At 39.4% G+C, this 12,843-nt stretch overlaps 1 protein-coding gene across 5 annotated transcripts in view; it reads right to left on the bottom strand.

Moving 5' to 3' along the window:
• Window positions 1–12,843, bottom strand: part of Ezh2 (enhancer of zeste 2 polycomb repressive complex 2 subunit) — a 51,859-nt gene that overhangs the window by 22,918 nt on the left and 16,098 nt on the right. For 3 of the 5 annotated variants that reach the window (XM_055598305.1, XM_055598302.1, XM_055598303.1), the window contains exons 2-4: window positions 10,053–10,176; window positions 9,006–9,176; window positions 2,849–2,965 (exon numbers count right to left, since the gene is read on the bottom strand). In XM_055598305.1, coding sequence (XP_055454280.1) covers window positions 2,849–2,965; window positions 9,006–9,176; window positions 10,053–10,169 — 405 coding nt within the window. In that variant the 5' untranslated portion in view covers window positions 10,170–10,176. The remainder of the gene's footprint in view (window positions 1–2,848; window positions 2,966–9,005; window positions 9,177–10,052; window positions 10,177–12,843) is intronic. The other 2 variants (XM_055598306.1, XM_055598304.1) reach the window with 2 other exon arrangements.

Here is a 12,843-nt window from a genome sequence, read left to right as displayed (position 1 = left end):
CACTCCACTTCCAGTCTGCCCACAACACCCCTGCCTCTGCTTTGTGATTGAGTTGAGGATATAATCTCTCAGCTTTGTGTTCCAGCCACCACACCTCTGGCTGCCATGGTGGATTCTTATCCCTCTGGAATCATAAGCCAAATAAACTCTCCCTTCTGTACGTTGGTCTTGGCGATTTATCACAACAACAAAAATAACTGACACAGAGGAGAGAATATCAATGGTCCTGTCATTTTATACACAGACAGAAGAGAATTTATACCAAAAGGATTAGTACTTGTAAAATCAGAATATTCTACAGCAACAGAAAGTATTTCAGTACTTTTTGATGAACAAGTCATACATCCAAGTTGATTATGCTAATAAATAAGTAAGTATACATCAAAGCACAACAAACAGCCGGGAAGAGCCAATCAAAGAGGAATGCAGGGAGACTAGAATACTTGAGAACACAGAGGACAAAAACAACCATAGAAGGAAGAGAAGTTTCAAAAGAATAAAAATGACAACAACTCCGCAAGGCTGGACACTTCTGAAGCATGTGTGCAGTAGCTAGGCTAGAGCAGGCCTGTGCTGAGAACAAGAAGCCTTGAACAAGGTACTGGCTAAATGCTGAGTTTTAGACAGTAACTGAAAAACAGGACAGACGGGCTAAGACTGGAGAACAAAGGGAATATTACAAGCCTGGGACCAGACTATGATACAATCAACAGGAAAAACTGTTGAACACTGGAAAAGGCCATGAAATACATAGGTGACCATCAGGCAACTAAGAAAGAGGAAGACAGATTTTTTTTTTCAAATGATCAACAGATAACAAATTTTGTTATCAGAAATATAGATAAAGGAAAACTGAGATAGCAGCAAAGCTTGAGGTATAAAAGAGAAATGGAGAGCTGAATGTATCTGTTCAGCTCAGCACATCGGCACACTCAACTCGGTTCACTTCATTTTGTGTACACAACTCCCATCTAAACTGAGTCATGTCTTGGAATGCAAGCCAAAATTTAAAATTGGGCTATTACGTCTTCTCAGTGGTAGCCATCTAACCTATGCTCCCCAAAATATATGCTAGCCTTAATAGTCATCAAAATTGTTTTGCTCAGTGACCAGAAAAGCCAAGAAATGATCTAAACTACCTACTGGCAACTTTATAAATTATTTCACAAGCCCAATCTGAAATACCTCATTTAAAAATATCAAAATGAGGAGCTGGAGAGATGGTTCAGTGGTTAAGAGCACTGTCTGCACTTCCAGAGGACCTGAGTTCAGTTCCCAGCAACCACATGGCTCACAACCACCTATACTGGGATCTGATTGCCCTCTTCTGGCATGCAGCTATACATGCAGATAGAGTACTTGTTTAAAATAAATAACTTAAAAAAAGATTTAAAAAAAATATTGAAATGATTATAAACTGCAGTATTTTTAGTTAAGCCTTACATACACACATATTTTCAACTTCACAAGAGTAACTGACGTTTATCTTTAACTGCCACTGTCAGAAGTATAAGAAAAGTCACTAATTATAAATGTCTATTTTAAAAAAACAGAAAGTTTCTAGCAAGCAATTCTGTACAGTAATTCTATAAATTCAAGAAATTCTCTCAACAATTATATACATAAAATGAGTAAACCTATGGTAGTTTTGTTTTGAGTGTACGTGTGTCTTCATGTGGGACATCTGAGGGTGCATGTGTAGAGGCCAGGAGTCAACTTTGGGTGTTGTTCCTCAGGAGCTGTTGACCTTCTGTTAGTCTCAAAAATACGATTAGGCTAGGCTAGCCAAGGAGCCTGTCTCCACCTCCCCACTGTTGTATTTTTAGCCAAGCCTATGGCTCCCTAGACCCAAACTGTGTTTTTATTTTAAACAAGCCGAGAATTCACTCTTCAACTTCATTCGTTCTACCTTCCTTCATTCTATTTCCATAAAGAATTAAATATTAGCATTTCGTTACCAAAGCTTGAGCTAGTGTTCTTTGCAGAGACAATGACCTAAGTATAAATCCCAAGAATAGTTCCAAGTGTACATTTATCAATTTTTTTATGTTTTGCTTTGTTTTGAGACAGGGTCTCTTTATTGTGTAGCTCTGGTTGTTGTGGAACTTGGTATGCAGACCAGACTGGCCTTGAACTAATATAAAGATTATGTCTTAACCTTTTCCTGAAAATTGCTTGATGACAAGCTCTCCATTAACAAAATGGAAAGTCAGGCTGGGAAGTGCTGATGCACTTTAATCCCAGCACGTAGGAGGCAGAGGCAGGCGGATTTCTGAGTTCAAGGTCAGCCTCATCTACAAAGTAAGTCAAGAACAGCCAAGGCTACACAGAGAAATCCTGTCTCAAACCACCGTAACCCCCCCCCCCCCCAAAAAAAAGGAAAGTCAGAGGGCACTGACTGTACTTTTAAAGAATAAAGAATAATAAAGTTCATCCTTTAGATGTGTTTATTTCCACTTTTCTTGTAGAAAATGCAGAAAAAGAACATTAAACACTTTTTAGCTATTAATTTTTAAAAATCACTATAAGTGGTGGATTTTAAAAGCTTTTATTTTTATCTTTTATTTTTATCTTAATGACAAAAAAAAATCACCATGTTTATTATTTAAATATCTTATCGGGCTGGAGATGGCTCAGCATTTAAGAGCACTGAACCCTGAGGACCAGGGTTCAATTCCCAGCACACATGGCAGCTCACAGCCTTCTGTAACTCCTGTTTGAGAGGCTCCGACTCCCTGACACAGACATACATGCAGTCAAAACCCCAATGCACACAATGCACATGCATACACACTATCCATCCACCCACACAAATAATCAAGCGAGTAAAAGCTGCATTACTCCCTACCATAAAGTTCTGCTGTAGGGGGGACCACGAGTACATTATAGGCACCGAAGCGACCGCGTTCAGGGTCTTCAGCGGGATGACTTGTGCTGGGAAGTCCAAGTCACTGGTCACTGAGCACTAAAACAAAACAGAAATAAATAAAACTTCCTCTAAAAACTAAAAAGATCAGCCTTAAGCTATGGTCATCACACTGTGAACAGATGCTGCATTCTAAGTAACTGAGTAGAATTTTTAACACGGTATGAAGTTTCATAAAATCGAGGAAGAATCCTCTTAAGTGAAAACATTCTCCAGATTTTGTAAGTTTTTAAGCCTTCCAGCCTTTTTCATACTTACCATTAACGTTAAAATCAAAAACTATATTCACCTCAGAAATCTGAGCTGCAACACACTTTCCCTAAAAACTTGAGTTTATATTCAGTTCTGACCACCCAAGCACGCTGAATAGAAAGTAGTGTATATACCAACTGTGTCCTTAAATCGCAGGATTAACAATGCTCCACTGACCTTTTTCTTTGTTCTTCCAGTCAAGGTCTTGTTATTAAACTCAATCTGCAGAGCAGGCTGCCCTCTAATTCATAATCCCCCTGCCTCAGCCTACAAGATGCTGGGAATGCTATGATTACAGGCAGATTACTGTGTGTGTCAACCTTTCTCACCTTTTATCTTCCTTTTTGTAAAATGCCATATTTTATATAATATTATCAAATAATAAATTAGTAACAGATTTGGGTTTCAATTGCAAAACTATATATTCTAATCAATTCTATAATCTCCGCTCATATGTAAGGCACTACATTAAGCACAGTAAATGTCTCATGATAGTCATTACAATACTCCAAAACACTATTTTTAGCCCCACTTTGCAGTGAGAAAACTTCGGTAAAGAAAAGACAAGCAATTGATTCAAGACCATCCATACAAAGAGCTGTAATATAAACGTAAGTCTGCCTCTGGGTAAAACGTGTCATTCATTATATACTGTTCTGCTAAAAACAGTTTTCTTAAAACACTAGAGATGACAAACAGCATGGTCCTAAGACATAAACTACAAAATACTCAAAAGGCTAGGTGTGATGGTACATGCCTATAGGACAGAGAGGAAATAAGGAGTTCAAGGGTCAGTCTGGGCTATGAAACCCCATCTCAAAACAAAAATCAAAACCACAGGAAGGAAAATGAAATCAAAACACTCGAGAGAGGAAAGCAGGAGGGGGGCAGGTAGGGGGCAGACAATAAGAAACCAAAGCATGTGTTCATGTATACAGGCAGTCATAACATCTGCTTCAGTAATGGTGCTGTGGGCAGAAAACTAGCCCACCACTACCACTGAAAGGAAAGAAACTAAGACACGAACAGAGGCTCATCATGTGAATTCACACTATACACAAGCCACGGCAGCAAACCTATTTCAAAAACTAAGCAACAAAGAGCAGTTCCTCTAAACGCAGACAAGGCTGTCACAGCCATGGAGTGAGCCGCACTGAGTTCTGGCACAGAGATCCTGCAGGGCCAGCGGCTTCTGCTGACTTGGACAGCAGAGAGTTAAGCGCTCTCTATGCTGATGGACTAGTCAACAGACAGTGCTGAAGCAACTAGACAGCTAAACAAAAAAGTTCACCCTACCTCCACTCGGTGTTTATGCCGTGAAAACTCCTAATGGGTTCAATGTGTATTAAAATATAAACCAAGCAGGCTCCATGGTGCATGCCTCAACTCCAGCACTCAGGGAAGCAGAGGCAGAGGCAGGTGCATCCCCGTGAGTTGAGGCTAGCCTGGTCTACCAAGCGAGTTCAAGACAGGCAAGGCTACACAAAGAAAACCTGCCCCCCCCCCCCCCCCCCCCCCCCAAAAAAAACCCAGAAAACCAAAAGATGTATAATTTATAATTCTGAAGACTTTCTAAGCCCTCAAGGAACACAAAAATAAAAGTTTTAAAGTATAACCAAATATGCCAGAAACAACATCAAAATGGAAACAATGTGAAAAGATGTAAAGAATAAAAAACCTATTTCCAATCCAAATTATAAGAAAACCCCAATCTAACTTAATCCAGATGCCAAATTAACCAATTACAAAGCAAAGAGAAGATGGGACTACTCTGACTGTGGCTCCAAGGCTACATATTACTGGTACAAACCCCCATGACTGCAACCGACGCTAAGAAAAAGGGCTGACTGGTCCAAAACAAATGCCTGCGACTGATCCAGGCACCCTTTCTTCAGCTACATAAGCAGGCTATATTCAGGCTCTGTGCGCTGGCTAGGAGCCACTCTCCTGCGCCTTCTTCCCTGATGCTGCAACTTTAAGCACAATAAAGGTTTCTCAAATAGTCTTTCCTTGCCTAATTTCAGCGGTGCAAACTATGCTGAACACTTAGGAGAAAGCAGCAGCAAAGAGCAGAGCAATGAAGGGGCAGGGACTAACTGTGACAGCTTCTGAAGCTGAGCGTGAGCACAAGGCAGCTTGCTCCTGCTGGGACTAGGGGCTTGTTCTACCACACCAGCTTCAAAACCTTGAGTTCTGACAATCTCATGCTACTGCACTGAATTTAAGAATGCATCTAGCCAGGCAGTGGTGGTGTCCGCCTTTAATCCCGGTGGGGGGAAGGGGGGTAGAGGCAGGCAGGTCTCTGTGAGTTTGAGGCCAGGCTGGTCCACAGCAAGGTCTAGGAAACCATGGCTACACAAAGAAAGCCTGTTTTTTTTTAGGAGCTAAAATGTTGCTAAATGGCAGCATTTGGTGAATTCTTGGCTAGACTAGGATTTTTTTTTTTTTCTTTGCAAACTGTAACCAAAACTTTACCTTTACAATCACCTGAGTAAAGTGCATTACAAGGCAATAAGCCATGCAATCAAGTACTTATCTTTATGTAAACCAGACCCAGTTTTTCTTTAATAAAAATGGTAAACTGAAATAGCACTTACATATTCTATTATTTTAATAGAACTCTAAAAAAAAATCACAATAATTTAGTTATCTCAAATATTACTAGGAAGAGCAAACCTACACATATTTAAGAGTCCAAAAGTTTTAAAACTCTTCATGAATATAAGAACCATTATATCAATCTAATGTTATTTCTATTGCTGATGTCACATTTAAACACATACCAAATTTCTCATTCTTTACATCAGTAAAACACAGATGCTTACAAACACATTGTATTCTCCTAGAAATATACATAGTAGGTTATTTTATTAAATTACTTATCATGGCATTTACTCTGCAGATTAGCTAAGCCAGGCATTCATAGTAGAAAAACACAATCCACGCTAAAAAGTAATCCAGGGTAAGCATGGTGACATGCACTTTTAATGCCAGCACTCAAAAGTCGGGGGCAAAGGAGGGTATCTGTGTCTGAAGCCAGTCTGATCAATAGTGAGCTCCAGGCCAGCCAGAGCTACATGGTGAGACTCTATCTCAAAAAACAACAGCAAATCACTGAAGGAAAAAATACTTGATCATTTTCAGTGGGGGGAAAATTTGTGACAAATTTATAAGAAATACACTACAAACATCAGGAGTAATACCAATTTCTTGAGTAAACCTAGAAAAAAACAACTAAAGTAAAAACGAAGCATCACAAGTTTTTCTAGTTGTTAAGACAAAACGAGTCACCTGGAAACTGTATTTTGGTAAACAGCCACATGATAGCAGTAAACTATGTATCCTTTGGTATTGCTTAATGACAATCTTTATGTTAAATAATTCTTTAAAAGATTAGCAGAAAACCAAAGAAAAGGAATGCAAAGAGTATTGTCATTGTCTTCAAGTCAGAAATATTTTTTAATGAAGAAAAGAATTAAAGAGAGGTACCACACCAGCTTTAAAACCTTGAGTATAATCTGAAATTTCACAAGAACTATGCTACTGTACTGAACTCAAGAGTGCCTCTGAGATGTTGCTAAATGGCAGTGTTTGGGGAGTGAAGAATCTTAACACTTTGGCTACACTAGGATTTTTTTGCAATTCTAAGTATATTCTGAAATAAATTCTATGGCCAACATTGCTTAGATTCTTTCTGAATCTCAGTAACAATGATGCATATATAAATACATTTAAAATACTTCAGTTTCTTCGTTCGACTAGAGCTCTTGGATCTCAAGTCAGTATCTAGAGCTCATTCCATTAGAAAAAAATGTGACTTCTTTTTAGGCATTCTTTATGAAGATTATTGAGCTAAAACACTCAAAATTAGTGTGACTTCAAACAAGTTCAATGAACTCACCAGGATATGCATATGTGTGTATGGCAGAGAGGGGAAAACTAAAAACTCGTGAATTTAAGAGGGAGTGGGGAAGAGTTGAGGAGGGACGGAAACTATCCTGTAACTACACACAGTACTCCTAAATGAAGTACTCAAATTCTAAAAAAGGCCCACCAGATAAAACTTTCAAAAGAATGGAATAAACAGATAGCTCAGTAGCCAGATGGCACACACCTGTGATCCCAGCACTCAGAGAGGCAGAAGCAGTAGGATCTTTGTGAGTTCGAGGCCAATCCAGTCTGCAAAGTGAGTCCAGGACAGCCCAGGCTACGCAGAGAAACCTTGTCTTGAAAAACAAAAACAAAAGCAAAAATAACAAAACAAAACAAGAAAGAGCTGAATAGCCAATAGCTGGGCAGGAGAAGATAAGACAGGACTCCCGATCCCAGTGAGGGGGTCTCAGGTGGGGACCAGAGAGGACCTGAGTTCAGTTCCTAGTACCTGCAAGGTAGCTTATAATCATCCATAACTCCAGTTCCATGGGATTCAATACCTTCTTCTGATCTCCATAGACACGAGGCTCGCACACAGTCCATTTTCATACATGCAGACACACACTCAGACACATAAAATATTTTTTTCAAGATGGAGGGGAGGTCTCACTATGGAGCCCTGACTGAACTTTGAACTCTTCAGGTGTGGGCTACCACATCCCATTCAAACTAAATCCTAAATAAATAAACCTTGCAAAAGAACTACCTGAAATCTCTTAGAATGTCCACAGGCATTAGAAAAGCACCCCCTTCACCCCTATGATAATAAAAGCTATTACCTCCAATGTCTACTATTTTATTTGCATGTGATAATAGAGAAGGTACCAGAAAAAAACACATAAATGTATAGACTTGTAAGTCAGACTTTAAAGATTTGTCACCCAAAAAACTGAAGAGAACTATGAACCTTTCCAAATCCTGTCTTCTCAGCAGGACCAGCAGTGACCTCAGAAAGTCACTGTTAGCAGCATGCGCACAGCCACCAGATCATCACGGAAGCCTCTGAAGCCTGTGTGTCGCCACACCTTCATAAGCCTCGACAACTGCAAATTATGGCTTGATTGTAACACTGTCATTTCAACATGCTCACTGAGATAATCACTTCGAGCAGATATCTCCATGTTTATGCACTCATAACCTACAATAGTAAGATCTTCATTCCACAGCACTTGTTTTTCCTTCAGTTACCATTTAACACCCTACGGCAGGTCTTTCTACATGAAACACAAATATAAACAGAAACGCTCAAACCAGGAACCTAATAATTAGCTCTCTTCTGATTAGACTTCTGCCATTCCCATCGTTTTGCTGGAAGTATGTTTTGGTGAGATATTGAATTACAGACTCTACTGTAGGACTTTTGTTCAACAATGACAACATTTCTCCCTTTCTTTAACATAGGATTTTTTTTTTTTTGCCTTTCTTTGAAAATAGGAAACTGTATGATGGTGATTAAGATCTACCTCACTCAGAAAATGTAACTGTAGAAAACACCTATTCTCAACACTGAATTTTTAAAAATTCTCATAGAAGCCTCAGCCTTTAAACAAAATGCATAATAAAAAGCTTTCTTAGCTCATAAATATGAAAAGAAGTATCTCTTATAACATGGCTAATTTATAGTAAGGAGACAAGGAGGAAAGCAAGTGTGAGTTAGAAAGCCTTGCTCTAAATAATACTAATCTGCTGAGCATTTTAGAGCTTTGATCTCAACGTCCTTTTTAAGCCTAGTATTCCTAAACAGCCGAGACAGGCCCTGAGCACTGAGCTGTTAAAGGAATCGCCAGCAGTGCGCTAAGGCTGCCACTGCTGACGCGGAAACAAACAGCAACACAGCAGACGTCCTCAAGTTCGGGACTTCTTTGCAATAAGCAATAAACATTGGAATAAATACAAGCCAAATGTGTTGATCGCTGTTCCAGCACTGTTGACCGACCTCCCTGGTCCCGCGCAATGAGCTCACAGAAGTCAGGATGTGCACCGGCTGGATCCGCCGCTGCTTCCATTCCTGGTTTAGGGTCTCAGTTCTTTCCAAAATTTTCTGACGATTGGAACTAAACATACTCTTAAAAACAAATGAGAAATTGTTCCTTGTTACAATACGTAGCCTCTGTAAAGCAGGTAAAAATCTAGTGAATCATCAAAAGTGCCGTAACCACGTCCTCAAACGCACACATTTCATACACTAGGCTGCGGCTCCCCACACTATTTCCTTGCAAACGAGGGGGAACAGGAAATTACTTCCATCCTCTCTTTGTTTAACTTCGTATTTCAGAAATCACAATGACTTTAGAAACACAAAGCCATGAAACAGATGTTTTTGTGTTTGGGCCCTGAGTCTATACAAGCAGTGCCAAAGTATACTGAAAAGACTGATTTCCAAACACGCTTAATAATCTTTAGATTAAAATATTTCTGTTATCATTAATGTACAAGATATACATTTATACATTTTTTCCATTTTTGAGTAAGGGTCCATCTATCCCATGCTGACCTCAAATTCAATTGTATCCCAAGATCTTGAACTTTTTAATTTTTACATTGTTGATTCGTGGGCCTGTGTGTTACATGTCACGGTACTTCCACGGCGGTCAGAAGACGTGTGGAATTGGTTCTCTCCTTCAACCATGAAGGTCCCAAGGATCAAAATCAGGTCATCAGGCTTAGTTGCAAGTGCTTTTAAAACCTGATGAGCCATCTCATCAGCCCAGTCTTGAACTTCCACTTCCCAAGTGGCGGGATTAGAGGCACACAACACAAAGCAGTCATGATATAATTTTGACTAAGAGAGATAAGGACCATAGTTTTCAAGTCTTCATCAATTTTACTGTAAAGATGAGCGTGACTAAAATTGTACCATTTCAAAGTAAAACTATTTAAGTTGGGGGTTGGAGGAAACCAGCTTCAATTATATATGCATGTTTATAAAAGATAAAATTACCTTTACTTCATCAGCTCTTCTGAACCTCTTGAGCTGTCTCAGTCTCATGTACTCTGATTTTACACGCTTCCGCCAGCAAACCGGTCCCTTCTCAGATTTCTTCCCAGTCTGGCCCATGATTATCCTAAAAGCAATGATTTCATATTAAAATCACTTATCTAACCAACTTGAATATGATCTTTTAATCCCAAGTAAACTGATAACAACAAAACATTTTGGCTGTTGATATTTGTAGAGAAAAGCCCATGTGCTCTGTACAGTTAAATCCTGGAAACATGTCACTGACTGGTTTTTATTTAATGACATCTTTTAAAGCATATTTTTATTTATAAACAGTCTACAATCCCAAATAGTAGCAGGTGATCTCATTACAGGAATTACGTATACTATACCACAAGCTAGTTTTTACTCCACAAGGCTCACATTTTTAGAGAAAAAAAAATGTAAAATACTCTTTATGTTTTTAATTATTCAAAAGCTATTCTAGGGGCTAGAGAGATGGCTCACTAATTAAGAGTAACAGCTGCTCTCCCAGAGCCCCAACCCAATTCCCAGCACCCACATAGCAGCTCACACCCCCCTTTAACTCCATTTCTGAGGGATCTGACACCATCTTCTGCCCTCTGCAGGCATCAGGCACACAAGTGGTATACAGCCATAACATATATGCAAAACACCCACATATACAAAATAAAATAAAACACATTTAAAAAAAACTGTTATAGAAGCAACATACAGCTGACTTTACCCTTTCCGGAGGCTTCACATATGGCTCAACAAGTCTCTGATCAAAAATATTCAGAGAAAAAATTTTCCAGAAAATAGAAAAGAAAAACTTGAGATTGTTACACACCGAGTACTATGCTTGCTCAACACAATAAATGAAGGGTAAGCACACACTGCCAGAGCTCCAGTCACGCCACATTTCCCCAGCCAATTCCCAACCCTTGGAGCATTTTCTACGCAACATCTCACTCTCACTGCTGGCCTAAGACAGTCACCTCTCTAGTGATTCTGTACAGACGTCTGGTCATTTTCCTTAACCAGGAAACACAGCAACAGCACAGTGGCTACGCACATAGCGTCTATGTTGTATTAGTCATAGAATACAGAGTCTGAAGTGCACAGAAGATGTGCACAGGTTATGTCAACTACCTTATGCCATTTTATAGAAGGACTGCACAGAGTTTGATATCCAAGGGGCTACTTCAGCCAATCCCCCTCAAATCAAGGGACCACTGTAGCTGCAAACAGTACAAGTGAAAAGGTGCGATTTACACAGCACTAAGAGTAGAAAACATATAGTAGGATAAGAAGGATAAAGCAGGGCCAGGTGGTAGTGGGGCACACGTTAGTCCCAGCTTCGGAGGCAGAGACACCCTGATCCCTGAGTTCGAGGCCAGACTGGTCCACAGGGTAAGTTGCAAGATAGCCAGGACTACACAGAGAAATAAAATAAACATACAAATAAAGGATAAATCACTCTCTACATACACACACCTGATCACACTTCTCACTTCAAATACTGGGATGGTGTCTCTGCTTCATATGCCACTATTATTCATATGTGGGGTTTTGTGAACAAGAGGAAAGAGAAATGCAGCAAATTCCAAGTAAATATTTGTACCTTATCTTTAGTTGCAGACTCTATGAGCCAATTACATATAAAGGTGAGAAATGGCTATAGTTCACAGACATAACACACACTAGAGCCTCACCTGAAGTCTAAACCAGTGTTCTTTTCTAGAATATTTTCTTATAGAAGTATTAGAATCATACCGTCTCTTTGCTCTATAACTGAGCAGTTACTGGAATTAATTTTGCTATTTGCTTGATGGTAGAGCCCACGTTTCCGACTAAGACAGCTCAGCCTGGATCCGGGGTGCCCTGAGATTCATACTCCTCTCCTCTTGGTTTCTTGGGAATTGGACATACTTCTTCTTCATTTCTTCCCTTCTCTTCCCTTTTCCTTTTCCCTTTCTTTTTTTTTTTTTCTCCTTTCCCTTTTCCTTTCTTTCTGGCTTCTGCAAATAGTCCAGGACGGCCACCCTTCCTTTTCTTCCTTTTCACAGAGCTAAACCTTACAAATGATGTGTTGATGCTTCAGGTTACTCACTCTCAGCTTCAATTACTAATAAACCTGTGTTGTTTTTAAGTCCATTGTTTACCAGACAGAGGCAGGCTCTGAGCTCTTACAAATGAGGAAAACCTGTTTTGGGTAGTATTTACAAGGAGTGTGGAGTACAGTGAAAATTGTGGATCCTGGTTGTGCTATCTCAGAACACTCTGGCTCTACCATCAAGCAAATAGCAAAATCAATTTCAGTAACTGCCCAGTTATATGAGCAAAAACAAAAACAAACAAACAAAAAAACATGCAAATGTAAACATACACACACACACACCACATACCATAAACTAGATTAAGTTTTCTAAGAATCACAGATGTTAGAAAAGGCTAGACACTTTTTTTTAAGTTCTCTAAATTTAAAAGTTAATGTGCTTACCCATATCGAATGTCTTTCTAGAAGTATTTCATCCATCAAACTGTCCTAACGGATAAAGACTGGGTGGGGCACCCAATATTTGAAGAAATTTTCTTTTCTAGAGTATGCCTGATGCAACTTTTAACTTTTTCCCTCTTAAATTTTTAAAGATTTTATTTATTATTTATACAGTACTCTGCATGCATGTACACCTGCACACCAGAAGAGGGCACCATTATAGATAGTTGGGAGCCACCATGTGGTTGCTGGAAATTGAACTGAACACCTTTGGAAGAACAGCCAATG

Source organism: Psammomys obesus, unplaced genomic scaffold (assembly GCF_907164565.1).
Source record: "Psammomys obesus unplaced genomic scaffold, mPsaObe1.curated_primary_1811, whole genome shotgun sequence".
NCBI classification, from domain to species: Eukaryota; Metazoa; Chordata; class Mammalia; order Rodentia; family Muridae; genus Psammomys; species Psammomys obesus.
Note: the sequence above shows the minus strand (reverse complement) of the source record. Positions and strands in the feature narration are given on the sequence as shown.